The 19,062-nt window shown below is 39.2% G+C and overlaps 1 protein-coding gene across 1 annotated transcript in view; it reads right to left on the bottom strand.

Annotated features, from left to right (window-relative positions):
- Positions 1-18,685, bottom strand: part of prickle3 (prickle homolog 3) — a 64,585-nt gene extending 45,900 nt beyond the window's left edge. The window contains exon 1 of the mRNA XM_007238032.4: positions 18,368-18,685. Within this exon, the coding sequence (XP_007238094.3) occupies positions 18,368-18,409 (42 nt within the window). The 5' untranslated portion in view covers positions 18,410-18,685. The remainder of the gene's footprint in view (positions 1-18,367) is intronic.
- Between the last annotated feature and the right edge of the window lie 377 nt (positions 18,686-19,062).

The raw sequence follows: 19,062 nt of genomic DNA, 5'->3' as shown, positions 1-19,062 counted from the left end.
AGGGGCGGGGTTATTCAAATGAGTAGGCTGTCTCTCCACAGTCTTTCTCCCTCCTCTGGTCTCTACTGCGCAGACTCGGGTTTCAGGATCGCCAACATGGCGGAAGATTTTGGCTTCATTTTCATTGAATGAATGGGAACGGCGACACGGCGTCCATCTTTTTTTACAGTCTCTGATGTTTCATAACAGGGTGATAAATAGAATTGTAAAATAACATCTAAGCATTTTCCCCAGACTAAATTCAAATTGCACTTTATACAACAACAAGTAACAATTGAAATACACCACCAATTATTTGGTAGCCTTAAGGAAAATATATCATGAATGTATTGAAAGGTCAGATCTGGCTCTCTGTTGTAAAACCAGGGATTAATTATTTGATCCTACCTTCATCAAGTTAAGGCGCATTCATATGGCCAAGAACAGTGTTGGCATTTTTCTTAAGCTCTCCTGAACAGAGATGAAGTATACACTGTTGAAATTCTGTAGATTTGTATGGTTTTATGTGCTAAACAGTGTTTGATGGACTGGGGTGGAGGGGTGGATTGGGTTGGAGGGGCACAGATGTGCTCTGTCAATCCAGTTTGATGAACTGAGGGAGGGGGTTACAAAGAGGATTAGTTCTTAAGTGAGCTTGTATATGTGTGTGTGTGTGTGTGTACGGGATCTGTTCACCACAGACCACTGACCAGCACTATTCAGTACCATACGCTGTTATAGCACACTCACAGCGTACTCTGAAAAACTATTATATATATAGTATTAATTACTGGAGTTGGAGCACCATCATCAACTTTAAAAAGAAGCAGTTATTCCCAGCAATAACAGACATTTTTTTATTTTATATCATATTTATTTAAGTTTATTTAATTTTGTTTGTTTTATGGCAACAAATACATAAAAAATCTAAGTAATTTATACAGTAAGTGGTAACGTTTGTAATAATTTATAAGAAAATAGTGACTACAGGTGATTCATCCAATATTATGCCACAGTTAGTTCCGACCCTGCAATGTGACTGTCTGAGAGGCGCTCTGTGAGTGCCGTTACCAGCCGGTAATGCACTGTAACTCTCCATGTAAGCTCTCCATGTATTACTCCACCACATACAGGTAAACTAGCAACGATGCAGCGCTTACAAGCCAAACAGCACAACGAAAAACAGAGCAGCAATGGAACTATTTTAACATGCAGAGTGTTTATAACCAAACATATTGTATTTTCTTGTCCTTTTTAACTTAAAATCTTTCAGTAAACAGCGATAATGGAACTGTGGTATAATCGCAAAAACACTCAAGGTTCGTGCTATAATTTGTAATATTATATTGTTATAATTAGTGCTGGACGATATGGCCAAAATTCATATCACGATATATTCCTTAATTTCGGTCGATACGATATAATTCCGATATCGATATAAATACTTAGAAGGCCTCAGAAAACTGCTAAGAATCCCTGCAATGGAAATACGTACCTACTAGGGGTGGGCGATATGGCCCTAAAATAATATCACAATATTTCATGGTATTATCGCGATAACGATACTCTTGGCGATATGACAAAAAAACAAAAAACTTTTTTATTATTGTATACAATATGATATTGCACACCTTTAAGATATTTAAAAAAAAACAATAATTTTAGCAGATTTATAACAGAAGTCAATAATTGAGAATTACATGATACTAATAATAATAATGCACTCCAAATATCTCCATATATCCAGTATTAAAGTAAAATAAATGACACTTTACAGATATAATCTGTCTCTAGTAGATATTTAATAGGAAATTAGAAATGTGTGAGTTTTTCTTTTGCTTAAAACAGCAAAAAAATTAGTACCCTGATGTGATAATTAGGGGTGAGTGATGTGGCACGATATTTCAGAGTATAATATCGTGATATATGATATGGCACACCCCTAGTACCTACTACTGTCTACTTAATTTAAGTCTTTGAAACCTCCTTTCACGAAAACATTATAATACTTAAGAAATAAACAATAGTCAAGATAAATCAATGCTCAATTTTATTTGCATATAGCAAAATAAAAACATGACATCCCTGTCAAACATAAGCCAATATAACTATTACCAATAAAAAATAACTTAAAATTAGGATAGAAGCAGAGCTTCTTAGTCTTTTGTAAACAAATTTAACAGATCAAAACAAAAGTGTTCCAACTAGGATAAAGAACACAAGAAGCCTTTATACACATAAAAGCAACAAGATTTCCCCGTCAAATAAACAAACCTATAGGCTTTATCAACTATAAATAACTTAGTTACAATATAAGCTACAAAAGTGCTTCAGCCAAAATACAACTCTTTAACATACAACATAAAAGGAACATGATATCCCCGTCAAATAAACAAACCTAAAGGATTCATAAACTTTAAATAACTTAAATAACTTACAACATACGCTATAAAAGTGATTCAGCCAGTATAAGGAAAATATTGTATGTAGTGGAACTGATTGAGGTGGTGGAACAGATTAGATGTTTTAACGTTACCGCTGCTGGTCGGCTCCACTCTCCGGCACAATTAGCAGCAAACTGAAGTTTAGCAGACCTTCGAGAGTCGAACCAAATCCTCACCACTGAATTAGACCTCCATACTTCAATTAATCACTTGTGGAAGCGGCAGGGGCATTCATTTTGCATCAAAAATGTCCCGCGCTGGGAGCCAAGAGGACCCGCGGCTGACAAAGAGGACCCGCAACTGACCGCTGACCGAGCGGACCCGTGGGCGGACCGAGCGAACCAGAGGCGGACCGAGCGGACCCGTAGGCGGACCGAGCGGACCCGTGGGCGGACCCGAGGCTAGGCTCGGCTCGGTTCCGTTCCGTTCCACTCCAGCGCGGAACATTTCAGATGCAAACCGAGCCTACCTTAACCTTGGATCCGCTCGTGCCGGCTCCGTTTGGCTCCAGCGCGAGGCATTTTAGATGCATAGCGGACCCGAGCCTAGCCTAGCCTAGCCAAATCTAGCCTAGCCTAGCCTATCTGGCTACGTGCCTATGTGATTACGTCATCACGCACAGAGATAGTCCAGCTACGGAAGCTGATTGTGTTCAGCTGTGCGCCGAGCTGACGCCAGTAAAACGCATGTCCGTGACAGATTCTGTAAATAATACATATCGATATACCACAAAAATGATATCACCGTTATTGAAACATTTCTTATCGCGATAAATACCGATATCGAATTATTGTCCAGGCCTAGTTATAATTATATTGTCAATACATCGGGCAATATCAATATATTGTCCAGCTCTGCCCACACTACAATATTCTTCATTTTAATCCCTCATTCCTTCCTTTAACTCTTAAATATTTTTTGAGTAACAGCCACCAAACTGCAAATACTCCTTCAGGGCAGGTCCCACAGCTATACTTACCCAACTTATTTGTCTGTCATCTTTTCATAAATCATTCCTTCCATTCAATTGTGCAACAATATTGTATTTCTCTCAGGAAACGCACTTTTATAGTTACAGAAGCTGTACTTTGGCAATGCATATTTTACAGTGGACACATAACTAGTAGTTGCATTGTTAATATATAAAGAATTAATATGTAATTACACAATTTTTAGAGAAAATTAAAATCACTGAAGTATTTTGGCTCTGAACAGATCTGTATTGAACAGACAACCATATCTGATGGTACAGTAATGTCTATGTGGACTGACCCTTTAAAAGACACAGGAAGGAAATGTCCACAGAATAGATGCTACACACCCTTCCCACCTCGTTTTCCACTCAGTCACGCTGGCTTTTTTCCCCTTTACCTCTGCCATCATTCCACTCCCCTGTTTTGTCTTCTGTTATGGTGTCTATTGCTGACTTCAGAAGAAAAGTTTCACTGGACTGGACTGAACTTTAGCGGTTGAATAAAATCAGACAAAATGTTTTTTCAATAAAAACACATATGCGATGAAAGCATAGTGTAGTACACTGACACTAACCACCACCCACACAGCACTGCACCTGCAAGATAGCAGAATGCAGTACAAAACTTTCAGGTGAAAGTGACTGGAGTTTTTTCAGTTTAGGGATACTTGGTCAATCATTTCTGCATTAAGTCATCTATCAGTATGCTAAAACAATAAACTGATCGACAGCTTGAAAACAGCAGGATAACAGCGGATTGCCATGTTGCTAGGCTTAAGATTAAGATAAATTGAAGCAGGTTAGCCATGATGCCAACAGCTGTGCTCATCAGGGATGGAGATGGTTAGTCACTAACAGTAGAGCTTAGCATTTGTTTTGGTCTGAGATCGCAGTGCAACTGGCAGAAACTTTAAATACTGCTCTTTTAAGCAACATAAAGCTCCTAAGAGTGTACGACTAAGGAAACATCAGCAGAAGTGCACAAAAGTGAAACTTTTCTTTAATGTCCGGCAGTTAATGGGTTTTATATTCTAATGCAGTTTCTTTGTATTGATATAAATCATCCATGTTCTTTTTTAATTAACAAAACTCATTTTAGTTAAAATGGATATTAAAGAAAAACAGTAAAAACTGAGCTACATGATTTCTCTGTTCACAGTGTAAACTATAAAGGGGACTCACAACTGATGAAACATCAGACCCCATCTGGGTAACACCAAATTGTGGGGAGTGTTGGCCAAGTAGGTCAACATTTTAACTGATCCACTTATTGCTATTACGAAATGTTCAAGAGGTGGCAAGCTAATAAACAACATCAAACAGAATGAAATTTTAACTGGAAACTTGCAAATTACTGTAATTTTCACACTGTAGGGTGCATCGTATTAATCAATGAACATCTATTTTCTGTTCTATTTTATACATAAGGTGCAAGGAACAGGGGCGTCGCCATGTTTTTCTTCTCATTCAGCAGGTCTCTCCACTGGGTGTTGGTGGGGTAACTAAGTTAAGTAAAGCTAAGATTAGTAAACAAAACTGTAATTCCTAAAAAAAAAAAAAATTAAACAAATGTTGGATGTTAACATACACAAATTTTTCTCCTGAAAACTGTTTACCACTAGCACTACAGGCTATAATTAAAAATACCTCTGAATGGCAAAAGAGCTAACGCTTAGCGTGGTTAGCGGCTAATGCTAATATTGCTCCAGCCTCGGTGCCAGAGAACTAAACTGAAACTGCTGTATAACGCTGTACTTTTTTTACTGCTACTTACAACCTGACTGGTAACATTCATACACAAGGTGCACCAGATTATAAGGCATACTGATCATTTTGGGGAAAATTAAAGGATTTTAAGGGTGCCTTATAGTCTGAAAAATATCAATGTTATGTATATTGTGTCAAACATTACCACTGCAAGATCACACTAATCCCCAAGCAAAGATGAGACAAGTGTACAGTCTGTACAACCAAACCTATGGTTCTGTATTCATAAAACTTTTATGGATATGGTTTCAGAGTGCATGAATCAATTGTACCACAAAACCACTAATGTTGCTGAGATCACCTCAGGACTGGGCTGAGGTTGTTTGACGTGTTGACATATGCAAAAGAAATCATGACGCAGTATTTGGAGACCACTTGAAACGCTGACAACCCTTAGGGTGTTTTCACACTTTGGATTAGTGTTTCAAGTGATCTCAGACGGCTGGGTCGTGGTTTCTTTTTTTTTGGGTTCTTTGGTAAATATGTCAAATGACCTCAGACTTCTCTAAATGACCCATAACAAACCAAACTCAGGTTATCTCAGGAGGTGTTCTCATTACAGTTTCTGATCTATATTGTGGTCTGATGATTTTTGCATTGTGGAAAGAAAAGCAATGTAGGTATGCTTGGATTTAGTTTATTTAAAGCACCTTAAATTTTACTGTATAAACACCAAACACTGCCGCAATCATCCAGAGCTTAGCAGGTAAACACCAGCTCCTGTCATTGGGTTTCTGTGATTTAGCAAACACACAGCCATGCTATCATATTACAGCAATGAGAAAGCCCAACATATACAGTGATTTTATCTTGATTAAAGGGTGAGACGAGGCACGTTGCAACACAGTCAAGTCAAGTCAAGTCAAGTCAAGTAGTTTTATTGTCAATACTGCATATGTACAGGACATATAGAGAATTGAAATTACGTTACTCTCCTTCCCAATTTTACAGCAAGTACAGATAATAGATATAATAAAGGAGAATGGGAGACACTATGTGTACAATACAGCAGGGACACAAATAGACATACATGAGACAAAAACAAGGTGCAGTGGTGTGGGGGAGGAATAGATATATAAATATAAGTAAATAAGTAAAAATAGATATATAATTATAATATAAAAGAGTGGGAGACACTATATGTTCAATACAGCAAGACACAATAAACATACGTAAGACAATAGTGCAATATTGATGGTGATTGAGATGGAATGACAGTAAAAATAGTAAATAACAGTAGTGCAAATACGGTATATGGTATTTAGCTTAAGGCTGGTAAAGTGAATGGGTGCGTAAGTCCTTAAAGTTCACAGTTTAATTAAGTGGAATTAAAGTGCGTATTGACAGTGCAAGTATATCAGTAGTGCAGGTGTTGTGTAGTGCAATTCCGTTTGGAAGGGACCAGTACTTTGTGCATTGTAGTGCAGAGTTTCAGTACTTTATTAGTGGGGGGGTCAGGATGCTGAGTGAGTGTGTGCTGGGGGCAGGATTGGGATGGGGGGTAGAGCAGGAAGAGAGTTCAGCATCCTCACAGCCTGATGGATGGGGCTGTCTCGCAGTCTGCTGGTCCTCGCCCCGAGACTCCGCAGTCTCCTCCCTGATGGCAGCAGGCTGAAGAAGCTGTGTAGTGGGTGAGAGGGATCTCCTGCCAGACGGAGGGCTTTCCGTGTGAGGCGGGAGCTGTACAAGTCCTGAAGGGAGGGGAGAGAGGTGCCAACAATCTTCTCAGCTGCTCTCACGATGCGCTGGAGGGTCCTGCGGCAGGATGCTGTGCAGGCCCCGTACCACACGGTGAAACAGCTGGTCAGTATGCTCTCGATGGCCCCTCTGTAGAAGGTGGTCATGATGGGGGTGGGGGCTCCAGCTCTTCTCAGCTTGCGGAGAAAGTAGAGACGCTGATTTGCCTTCCTGGCCAGTGACGCTGAGTTGGTGCTCCAGGAGAGGTCCTCTGTTACGTGCACACCCAGGAACTTGGTGCTGCTCACCCTCTCCACAGCAGTTCCGTTGATGAACAGAGGGGTGTGCAGTGTGTGAGTTCTCCTGAAGTCCACAACAATCTCCTTGGTCTTCTCTGTGTTCAGAGAGAGATTGTTGTGTTTGCACCAGGAGGTAAGGCGGCTCACCTCGCTCCTGTAGTGTGACTCATCGTTGTTGCTGATGAGACCCACCACCGTCGTGTCATCCGCAAACTTGACGAAGAGGTTGGAGGTGTGTGCTGGTGTGCAATCGTGGGTCAGCAGAGTGAACAGAAGGGGGCTCAGCACACATCCTTGAGGAGCCACTGTGTTCAGTGTGGTGATGCTGGATGTGCTGCTGCCAACCCGCACTGCCTGTGGTCTTCCAGTCAGGAAGTCTAACAGCCAGTTGCACAGTGAAGTGCTCAGCCCCAGACTGTCCAGTTTGTGTATGAGCTGTTGGGGGACGATTGTGTTGAATGCTAACTCACAGCCTTAAGAGAGTACTGATTTTGAATAATGAGAAGCACACTTTGCAGCCTCTGCATAGCATAAACATATTTTAACATACAATGTAACCCATCTGTAGCAGCCACCACACACCTAAAGCGATGGGCAGCCACCCAAATGCCTTGAGAGCAATTGGGGGCCTTGCTCACAGGCACCTTTTCTGTGAATGTTGGGGGAGGAGTAAGTGTTGATCCTTCACCCTCCCTGCCCCCACTTCCTCACAGTCAAGGGCACTGAACCAGCAACCATCCAATTCCAAACCCACTGTCCCACTGCCTGAAAACTGTCTTTTTACATTTGAGAGAGAAGGCTTTCAACTGTTTTCCAAACACTTGAATAGAACTACACATAATTCAATGTTTCCTCTGATTTGGTTTGCATTTCCCGTACATTTGTGGGCCGTTATACATCTGTACTTTTAGTATTGCAAATTTTATGTATAGACACTACAGAATTTATTCAAATACTTCAATCAACCATCCCATTGCCAATGAATAAGACTGACCTAGTTCCACTGGCAGGCAAATAGGCCCACACCATTGTGGTGGTAACTCCACCATGTTTGATAGTTAATGTGGAATCCTCCATCATGAACTTCCTCTCTCCAAAGCACTTTTTCAACTCTGGCCAGGCCTTGTCAGATGTTTATTAGATGTTGTTAAAAATTAAGACCACTTAAGTTTCTGAATCAGTTTCTCTGATTTTGCTATTTATAATTATATGTCTCATTTCTCCCAAATTCCAAATAAAAATATTGTCATTTAGAGCATTTATTTGCAGAAAATGAGAAATGGCTGAAATAACAAAAAAGATGCAGATCTTGGCTTATTCTTCTCCACCAGTCTTACACACTGCTTTTGGATAACTTTATGCCTCTCTTGGTGCAAAAATTCAAGCAGTTCAGCTTGGTCTGATGGCTTGTGATCACCTATCTTTCTCTTGATTATATTCCGCAGGGTTTTTAATGTTTTAACGACAATATTTGTTTCTGTATGCTCTTTTCTTTAGGAACAGCCATTCATTTTTCAACAAGACAATGCCAAACTACATGCTGCAAACATTACAAAGGCATGAATGCAGAACAAAACTGGTATGGGTATTGGGCTGGCCTGTCTGCAGTTTAAATACTTTTGGACCTGAACTGTATTTCATACAGTGACAGAAACCACATAAGCAAATCCTGTTGAGACATTACTCAACATTTCAATGCAGTTTAAGGCAAGTTCGAGATATGTAGGTATGCAGTTTTTACAATACACATTTGGTGTCTATGAGCTTCAAATAATTAGTATCCACGTTAGCATCATTGCTCAAACAACATTTGACCCCAAAAAACATACTGATGACCAATTACATTTGGTACAACTGCTTTAAACATGCGCATATATGTTTGTGTGAGCTCTCCAACAAAGCTACAAGACTGATCTTCTGGAGCTGCAAGACCATAAAATGAGGAACGAGTTTTCCCACACAAGGTTCCTTTACATGCCAAGCCTCAGGTGTTTGCATGAAAGCATGCAGATCACACTCATAAAACTCGTCGCTCTCTCACACACTCAACCACATTCACACAGCGGGGGAGACGAGGAAAGTGTGTGAAAGTGGGAGGCTCTGTTTCGAGGACAACATCAGGGACGTCTCAACAACGACTGCATGTCTTAGCCAGCTGGCTGACTCCTGCTCTTTACTGCAGCAGTGAGAAACTTGGCTGCAGGCAAAGTGCATCGTCGGCCTTTAACAAGCGGCAGGGGAGGCCCATTGTTCACCATGTTGTCTTAGGCTTAATCCTTTGAATGGGCCATTACGGAAGCCCACTGGAATTTACTAGGCGGTCTTCAGGCTAGGACACTTCCAAATGCATACAAAGCCTTACATACTTCTTATCTTAATGCAGAAACTCAAAGACATCATGTTATTTTTGTTGTTTTGCTAAACTTATTGTATTTAGTGCTGTACTTAGTTTGCATTACAAAATTATTAAGAGGCAGTAAGCTAATTACATTATTAACAGTGTGGTGAGCTACATGATGAATTATATTTACATTGACTTGCAATTGTCCACACAATGAACATTTCTGGTTATTCATTTTAGTATTTCCAATAGGTTCGCATATAAAGTATGTACAGATCTGGAATGGTCTAATTGTAGTCTTTGGCTTTGGACATATGGCCTAACATAAATAAGACTTTCAAATAACATAATGTTCACTAAACTACATAGGACCACCACATTCATATTGACACGGAACTCAGGCATATTCTGAGCTTAAATGTATTTTAATTTTTCATAGAATACCTTACCTGTTGGCTATATGCAATGCAACACAACCATTAGTAATTAACATTTTCACAGTTAAAGATTGTGATACACTTAACACAAATATTTGGTTGTAATACTGCAAATGAACTGATGATTCACCTTAAATCAGTGAAGCTCATTAAACTTCACATAATTCATTAAAATAATGGAACATACACTGCACTGTGACATAGTTTCAGCTGTCTATACTGACAATATCCTGATACCCTTGCAAAAAGTGTTTTGGAGCCAGAAATATAGCAAATTAGAAATATTGCACATACAACATACTAATATATAACTTTGGAAAAATTTAAGAGACCACATCAGTTTCTTCTGATTTTGCTATTTATAGCTATATGTTTGAGTAAAATGAACATTGTTGTTTTATTCTATAAACTACTGACAACATTTTTCCCAAATTCCAAGTAAAAGTCATTGTCATTTAGAGCATTTATTTGCAGAAAATTAGAAATGGCTAAAATAACAAAAAGGTGCAGAACTTTAAGACCATATCATAAAATTTCAGAAAAAAGTTCAGAAATCAATATTTGCTAAAATAACACTGGTTTTTAATCACAGTTTTCATGCATCTTGGCATGTTCTCCTCCACCAGTCTTACACACTACTTTTGGATAGCTTTATGCCACTCCTAGTGCTAAACTTTAAGCACTCATCATTTTTATTTGGTATGTTAACATTGACTACACCAGTTGAATTGACAACACCAGTGCCACATAGTTTAATAATAATATTTGTTTACCTTTTAGACCAATCCTAGACTATAAAAATATAAATATAGCATTGTTGGTCTTCTTCACTTAGTGGACAACAAAGAGATAGATGAATCCCCAACAGTGGTAGCCTAATAATCCAGGCTTACGTTTCTTAACACTCATGGTTCCTTCAGGTCCATCAGGTGTTCAAACTTTTTACTGGCACTGTGTCTAGTTAAGCCATAGGAGCCAATGGATGTTTTCCCAAAAGACTTCAGAAAGAACTGAGCTCACTACACTTGTCAGAAAGAGTGCAATAATATTGTTCCTCTAACGAGCACACAGCCAGAGATACACAGCGGCAGAGAGAGAGTCAAAACAAAAGGCTGGATAGGCCGGCACCTTCTCGACGCCAGGACTGAGAGATCTATGGAAACACGTGTGCTAAAACAAACACTGCTGGTGGGATCAGTGCACTCTGCCACTTCACTGAACCACGACCAGGCTGGAGCTTTTCACTTCTGAAAGGAATGAATGGGAGCAAGACGGGAGGAGGAGGATTGTTTTCAGCTCCTTTCTCTTTCCCAAATGCTTAATTGAATTCAGCTTGTCTAAAGGAGGCACGAGAGGGACAAGAGACACTGAGAGAGTGTGTGTGAGAGAGACAGAGAGAGAGAGGGAGTTAGAGAGAGAGAGAGAGGCCGAGATTTTTCACTTTTGATTACACAGCCATAATTAAATTCTGTGACAAGTTTAATTGCTTTTACATACCATTTAAATGTTGGCATCAAACGCACGCAGTTACGCAGAGAAAAACCCGTCAGCCTGGTTCTGTACTGAACAACTTAAATGGTTTTGGCTCACCCTACTAAGCTCATTTTCATACCACATCGGACACACCGGTGTCTTAATGTAGTACAGTTCAATTCCTTTAGATGTTTTCGATAAATAAATGCTGTTTTTCTGCATTCTTTAAAAAAGTCATTACATAATTAGACACTTAATTATATAATGAATAACAAAACATTTTATTTACTTTCTGTACCAACAGTGTCAACTTCTGCACCTCTGACCTTATTATTTGTATTGACATCCAATTTTTCCTTTAGGATTAGCCAGGACAGAATGCTAGCAAGGAGAGACTAAATACCCAGGTTGAAGTTAACTTTATTACTCTATTTGCATACACTGAATTGAATTTAATTCATTAACATCACTAATCATGCTTGGTATCAGTTTACTACCTCTTTCAGCACAGTTTCCTAGCTGAACTATCCATGTTACACAGGGTTAGAATGGTAACAACAGCTAAGCTAATTTAGCATTAGCATTTGTTTGTTTACCGAAACTGGCTGCCTTTCAATGCGGAAGTGAGAAGTCACATAAGGAGGAGACTGTATTCTAATCTGAACAATGTCCCCTGCTGACATTGCGGCTGCACTAGCATCTTTATTCACCTTTTTTCCTTATAATCGTTCTTTTTCTGTTTTGCATTGCATATTTATGATACACACTGAAAAATTTGTTAGAATTACTAATCAGTAATATCCTAATAGATATATTTATGGGAAATAATGCTTCCCAGCTGGCCTCCATTTTGATCAATACTTCCAAAATAATTTCTCTACTTGATTCAATGATACAGGTAATATATTTAGGGCATGCTATTAGCATTAATATTTTTGTTATCACAGTGAATGAAACGAGGTCTGGACAGGTCCCTACAGAAGATCTTGTAGTTGTATGGTCTGTATTTCACACCCACAGAATCCAGCATTTCATGCTTTTCAATATCACTTCTCTACACTGACATATCAAATGTCATGGGAAATAAACTGGTATCAAAGTCTTGCTTAAAATACTAAAATCAATGATTTTTCAGGTCTGAAACAAACATTGCATGGCACTGTAAATAACTTTGTCATTATGTCACTATGTTTTTTTTAAATAACAATACAATGAAAGTACAAAAAAATGACATGGCCCTAAGGGTTAAATAAGAGGATGCATCGTTTATTTCTGTCATTTTTAGGTCATTCGCCTTTATTTAACCCACTGCTGAAATCAGCTGGAGCTCAGGGGAGAATAATGCTGTGTAAGCAAGTGTACACCTGGCTGAACTGCGAGCTGTTTGCCCTGCTGATATTCCATCACTGAAACACAAAACCTGCAAGAATCAAGCCTAAAGACGTCCAAACTGATCATGACGCTAAAAGCAAACATATAAATCAAGCAGGAAGAGGACGGTTTGAAGATAAAATATAGGTCTTTAATTGTGCACACGGCTTTGGTGCTCTGTGACGTGTCTCGGCAGGATCTAGCTAATGGATTTATGATGAAGCATAAACTACTTTCTGAATGGAGCGAGATCTGAGCCAACCTTGATATCCAATCTTTACTCTGTTATCAGTGAGCGGATATCAGAGAGGCTGTGTTACTTTTCAAAGGTTTATGTTTACACGAGATACACAAAGAGGGAGAAGCTGGAGAGAATAGAAGAAACACATCAGTAGAATACAGTAGTGAGAAATGAAAGCTTTGGCATGTGCTGGGGATTTGTTAAAAGATGGCCTCGCTCCCTTTACCGTGAGACAGGATGCTCTCGAGGTTACTTCCTGTCCACACCCTCAGGGAAAGTTTCCCCCTGACTGGATTTGTATAGGGGTCAAAAACCTCTAAACGCAGTACTTGCGTCAGCTATGCACAGCAAACCAAAGCACTTTTATTAAAAGGACAAATGTGGGGCTACATCAAGTACATTTCCAAAGTTTTCCATACACACTTAGACTTTTGTCAGAGTTATTGTCTGAGTATTCTGTGGGGGTGGAGAGTATCAGTAAGCTGTTATTAGTTTATTAGTAGCTCATAAAAAAAGACTTAATTTAGAATACTTGTACAAAGCCTGCAATTAACAACAGTTGGTGTGTGGCAATTTTAATGTCTTAGTTAAACATGCTGAACAATGGAATTGTGTTTATCTTGGCAGAGTTCTATACATGGATGTAACACACTGTAAACCTCAAACACTGTCAACAGCCAAAGCCTTGTCCAAATTAAAACGGAACTGGCTGATTACAAAACCCTGGGCTTTGACTCCAAGCCATTATAATTTGTAATAAATGTTATGTACATGTTATAAATGTTAAAAACATGTCTGTGTAATTATAATGGGTAAAAGAAAATAGAGAGTAAAAGATAAAAGATAAAAATCACTTGCCATCAATAAAGCACATTTTATCTAATCTGTTTTTATATATACACTATATGTGCAAATGTTTGAGGATACCCCTTCTAATGAACGCATTCAGCTACTTTAAGTAGTTAAAATGCATATACACACACCTTGCCTGGCCCTCATATAGATTACTACCAACAGAATAGGACTTTCTGGAGCAGATCATTATAAACCTACCGGCACCACACCTAATGTGGGTTATAGGGGTATAAACCCCCCGTATAAGCTTTAAAGCAGTGGGACTGGAATACTTTTGGGAATGGCGAATTGGGGAGTTGGTTTTAAATTGCTGTGGTGATCATCCAACATGCTGACCTCACTAAACCTCTAAAAATGTAGTTACTAATTGCAATCAAATCCTCACAGCCATGTACTAATCTCATAGTAAGCTTTTCCTGCACAGTAAAGACCATAACTCAAACAAAAGCAAGACAAACTCTTTTTTTTAAATAACCTTGATTTCAGAAGCAAAAATGAATGAGCAGGTGCACTTTTGTCCATAAAGTGTAATCATATATATGATTCAATACAATAGTCACAACCATGGTACAAGCTACTACTACACCAGCAACTATAAGCATTTCATGAGAAGGGCTGGTTACACATTTATTAGCTAAAGGTAAAAGGGTCACGGGCCTGCCCTTGCTCTTGCTCTGCGGCATGCTGTGAGACCTGAAGCCCACTCGCCTGGCCAAGATCAAAAAGACGTCTTTATGAAGCAGATTTATGGGCATTATTATGAGGGAGGAAAAAAGGTCAAATTTAAACTATAATCCCACAGACATACAGCTTCAAACTGGGCCTGAAAGCAACACGAAAAGAACTAAAGTAGGCTTTGTGTTGAATGAGAATAAGCCTGTCCTGGTTTTGATGTGTTCAGCTTTTGAGTCCACTTTCAGTCCGTTTCTTTTCCTGACTGCGATTTCCCGCCAGTTAAGGAACATTTAGAGAATAGAGAGCACTTCCTCCAGGAAGCGAAAGTAAACAGATAAGGGACAAAAGTAACCCTAATGACGTTGTATAGAGTATACTACAGCAATGCATCCTCTGTGACTACAAAAAAGAAATTTAGCCAAATTTTACCATGCCCCCATCCTACTTGCATAAACTAAATTAAATAAAGTGTTCTGAATCACTTATCAAGCTCTGTATCAGTTTTCTTCTCACAACCTGGCAGTTTTAGTTAAAGATGTGAGCTGTAAAAGGCTAGCATAGCAATATAAGCTGCAGTAAAGTAGCCTTAGCATTTATTTGTTTACCAAAAGACTGGATGCCTTTCTCTGTGTAACTTTCAACATTCATGGGATCTACTGTGGATTTCTATGGTCTTGATATTGCTTTAACATACAGCTCTGGGAAAAAAGACACCACTTAAAATTGCTATGGATATGTGGAATATAATTAAGAGGAAAATGGACGATCACAAGCCATCAAACCAAGTTGAACAGGAGTGGCATAAAGTTATCCAAAAGCAGTGTGTTAAACTGGTGGAGGAGAACATGCCAAGATGCATGAAAACTGTAGTTAAAAAAAAACAAATATTTATTTCTGAACTCTTAAAACTGTATGAATATAAACTTGTTTTCTTTGCATTATTTAACGTCTAAAAGCTCTTTATCTTTTTTGTTATTTCAGCCATTTCTCATTTTCTGCAAAAATGCTCTAAATTACCATATTTTTATTTGGAACATGGGAGAAATGTTGTCAGTAGTTAATAGAATAAAAAAAACAATGTTCATTTTACTCAAACATATACTTATAAATAGCAAAACCTGAGAAACTGATTCAGAAAATGAAGTAGTCTCTTCTTCTTTAGAGGTGCATTTTGACAGTAGTACTCTTAAAATGCTGTATGGCACACTGTTCAGATTTACACAAACATGTTTTGGACACTTCTTCTAGTGAATGCATTTCGGAACTACAAGTTGCACCAACTGCTAACACATATGTACAAGGACACATAGAGCTTAGCTAGTCCCCGCAGAAAAGCACTGCCAATCGAATAAAACACTCTGGAGCGGATAAACATGAACCTCCTGTAACAGTGTCTCATCCCAGAAATGGGCTAGAGGGGTATATGGTCCCCAATATTGAGCTGCTTTCTGCAACAATGGTGCTTTTAGATACTTATGGGATTAGCTGAGGAGTTAGGGAGCGATGGCAATGATGGAAGTGGCATGGATATCATCCAAATTCCTGACCTCAGTAGTGCTTTTGTCGCTGAATGCAATCAAATCCTCACACTTATAAAGGAAGTGTTCCAAAACCTACTACAAATACATCCAGGGAGAGTAGAGACAGTTGCTCCAAGGGTATTTTATATTACCCTTGCTTTTAGAAGAAACAACCAATGAGGTATCTTCCAATAATTTATCGTGTAGGTATAAAACGCTAATAACATACATCACATTTTATTTATAACACTTAAGATGATTATAATTTACTCTGCATAACTATGTCTGATATTACATCTGTTAGAAGATGTATTTGGATAACTGAGTGTAACATAATGAGTTTAACAAAATAACTGTAGTAGGACACAGTTCCACACACATGTTCTGTAGAATTACTCCAACACTACTGTCTTTATCAACATACCATAAAACCTTATAGATGACTTATAGATGCAATGTACGATCTAGTAAACTGTATATCCTAAATCTTAAAGAATGTGTCTAACAAGCTTATGACAACACTTTTAGTACCTTTTAGTTCTTTGAAATCAAGCTGAGGGCCTCAATGTGCCAGATGCCAGCACAATTTTAGGATTTTATGCTTCAACACACCTGATTCAGAAAGTGTGTTAAAGGGGAATTCCATTGTTTTTCAGGGTGGTTGGAGGTAAACTGGTGCAGAGTATAAAAAAATTAACAGACCAATTTCATTACAGGAAGACAGTTTTTACAAGTGACTGGGGCGTGATCTATATAACCGAAATATAGTCATTTTATTATATCCAAAACCGAGCACTTCACTGATCAGTCATAACATTAAAACTTTAAGTAAACAAAATGATGTTGATGTGTGGGCAAACATAAGGATCTGAGCCACTCTGACAAGAGTCAGAACATCTTCAAAACATTAGTCAGAGATTGTTCTATGTGCTCAGAACGCAGTAATAAAAGTGTTTCACAGATGGACAGCCGATGAACTTGTAATATTTTAAAAGGTAAGAGCTTATTTATGGGTATAGGTCCAAAGCAAGTTCTAATTGCATGCCACAGAAGAGATACCAAAACACAAACTGCTGAAACGTTTACACTTGCTATGTCTTGTGGAGCCTGTGCCTTGACATAAAACTGGTAAATCCATGGCAAAACCATGGACAATATTGGTAATATGAACAAATAACTCTTTATTGGGGGACATGCTTGCCTTGCCCCTGCTTTATTTTAACTTACTTCTGGCCAAAGCTTCAGGACTCTCAGCAACATTGCTGTAACCATTTAAGTGTAATTAAATTACGTGTATCTTTTTTTTTTTAGAGATGATAAACCCATACACCCACCAAGAGAGAGCAACTTGGAGCTCCTCGCCTGTGCACTTTTAAAGTTCTCAGTGTCTTGTTTTAAATGGCAGGGCCCTCAGAATTCTACCAATGAAGTGTGGAGCTACTTTGAGCTTTTTAATGGAGTAAAAATAGCCATTTCTTTGCATAGGCTATGCTTAGCATTGTAAGCCTGTTGGGAGCATTGGCTAAAAGCGCTGTATTATGGAATGCTGGGTGAACGGAGGAGGACTATTCGACAAAAGATTGTACTCGTTACCATATTTCACTACACCTCAAGCCCATTTTACAGCCGATTTCTACTTTGATAAAATGTTTACAAAACAAAGTCTTAAAATAGAAATTTTGATATTGTTGTGACATTTCTGTTACATCAGGATTTTAACCTTCAATAATTTGTACCGTCATGCAAGAGAAAAACGGAATGAGCTGCTTACTGAATTTACCTGATTCGATTTTAAAATTGGTATAAATATTCAGAAATGAATATGTGATTTTATGACAGGGTTAAACACAGGAAAATTCCCCATATAGTCATGAAGGACCTCCATAAAGCTTCAAACCAACCCAAACCTGCTCAGGTAAACATGACGTCACTGTCGTGTTAGCCCCGCCTCTTTTACGCACTACAGTGCTCACAGAGAAAAGCCGTTTAAAATGCTAGTTTCTGGTTTAAAAGAGAGAAAATAAGCCTAGTTTTGTGAAATATCGTGTTTAAAACGTTCAGAAACGTGATAAATGTCTCAGAATCCCGTTTAATAAACTTCACTCTGAGTTAGGGTAAACTTCGCTCGGTCTCAGGTAAGTTTTTACTGAACAGTGAAGAAACAAAAGCACGTTAGCCGCTGGCTGGAGCCCACCTTAAACATAGTTTCTTTCAAAAGAGGGAGAAATAAAGCTAACCAGGCGAAGAAGCGCTATATTCACGTCCTTTAGACGAGTTCAGCCGGTTAATAAAGTATTAAACCCGTGTTTTCTTACCGAGCGGTTCGACCGTCGCTTTTTGGATCCGCGCGTGAACATCTTGGTTAACCGTCGTTTGGAGCAGCCGCGGGGCTCCGGTACCGTAGCGGGGCTTTCACCGGCTCCTCACATGGTTTAATCCCCGAGCTGAGAGCTCCAGAACTCCGGGAGGCTCACTGGAGGCTCCGGAGTCTCCCCGCGGTGAGAAAGCGGTGAAGCAGTGAGTAGTGTACGGGCTACACCTACAGGACTGCCGCCGCCGCTGATTCACTACTAGAGCCTGACTGCAGCTCCGCACGGCCTGCCCCCTCCACCCGTCCCCGCGCTGCTCTCCTCCACCACTTACCAAACACTCCCGATATAAAACAGCCGGCCTGCGCTCACACACACACACACACACACACTGGATAGAGAGCGCAAAGGAGGGGGGAGCAGAGCAGAGAGACGCTCAGCACTGGCTGAGGGATGAGAGAGAGAGCGTGTAAAATAAAGTTTGAGTCAAATGATGTATCCTTATTATACAAATTCTCTTTACTGCTGAAAATGAAACTTAGTCTAATGTTAAGCTGAGCTGAAGGTGTTGTTGCCATGCGGGAAAGCCAGACATGACTCTTCGTGTACCAGCTGTTCTCCAGTTTCAGAAAGTCTTTTGAAGGTGTAGGTAAAAATACTCAGCGCTCTCTGGCTTCATCTGTAATTTCTCTAAAGAAAAG

The sequence above is a fragment of the Astyanax mexicanus genome, chromosome 12 (assembly GCF_023375975.1).
Source record: "Astyanax mexicanus isolate ESR-SI-001 chromosome 12, AstMex3_surface, whole genome shotgun sequence".
NCBI lineage: Eukaryota > Metazoa > Chordata > Actinopteri > Characiformes > Acestrorhamphidae > Astyanax > Astyanax mexicanus.
The sequence above is the reverse complement of the archived record's forward strand: the minus strand, read 5'-3'. Positions and strand labels throughout refer to the sequence as shown.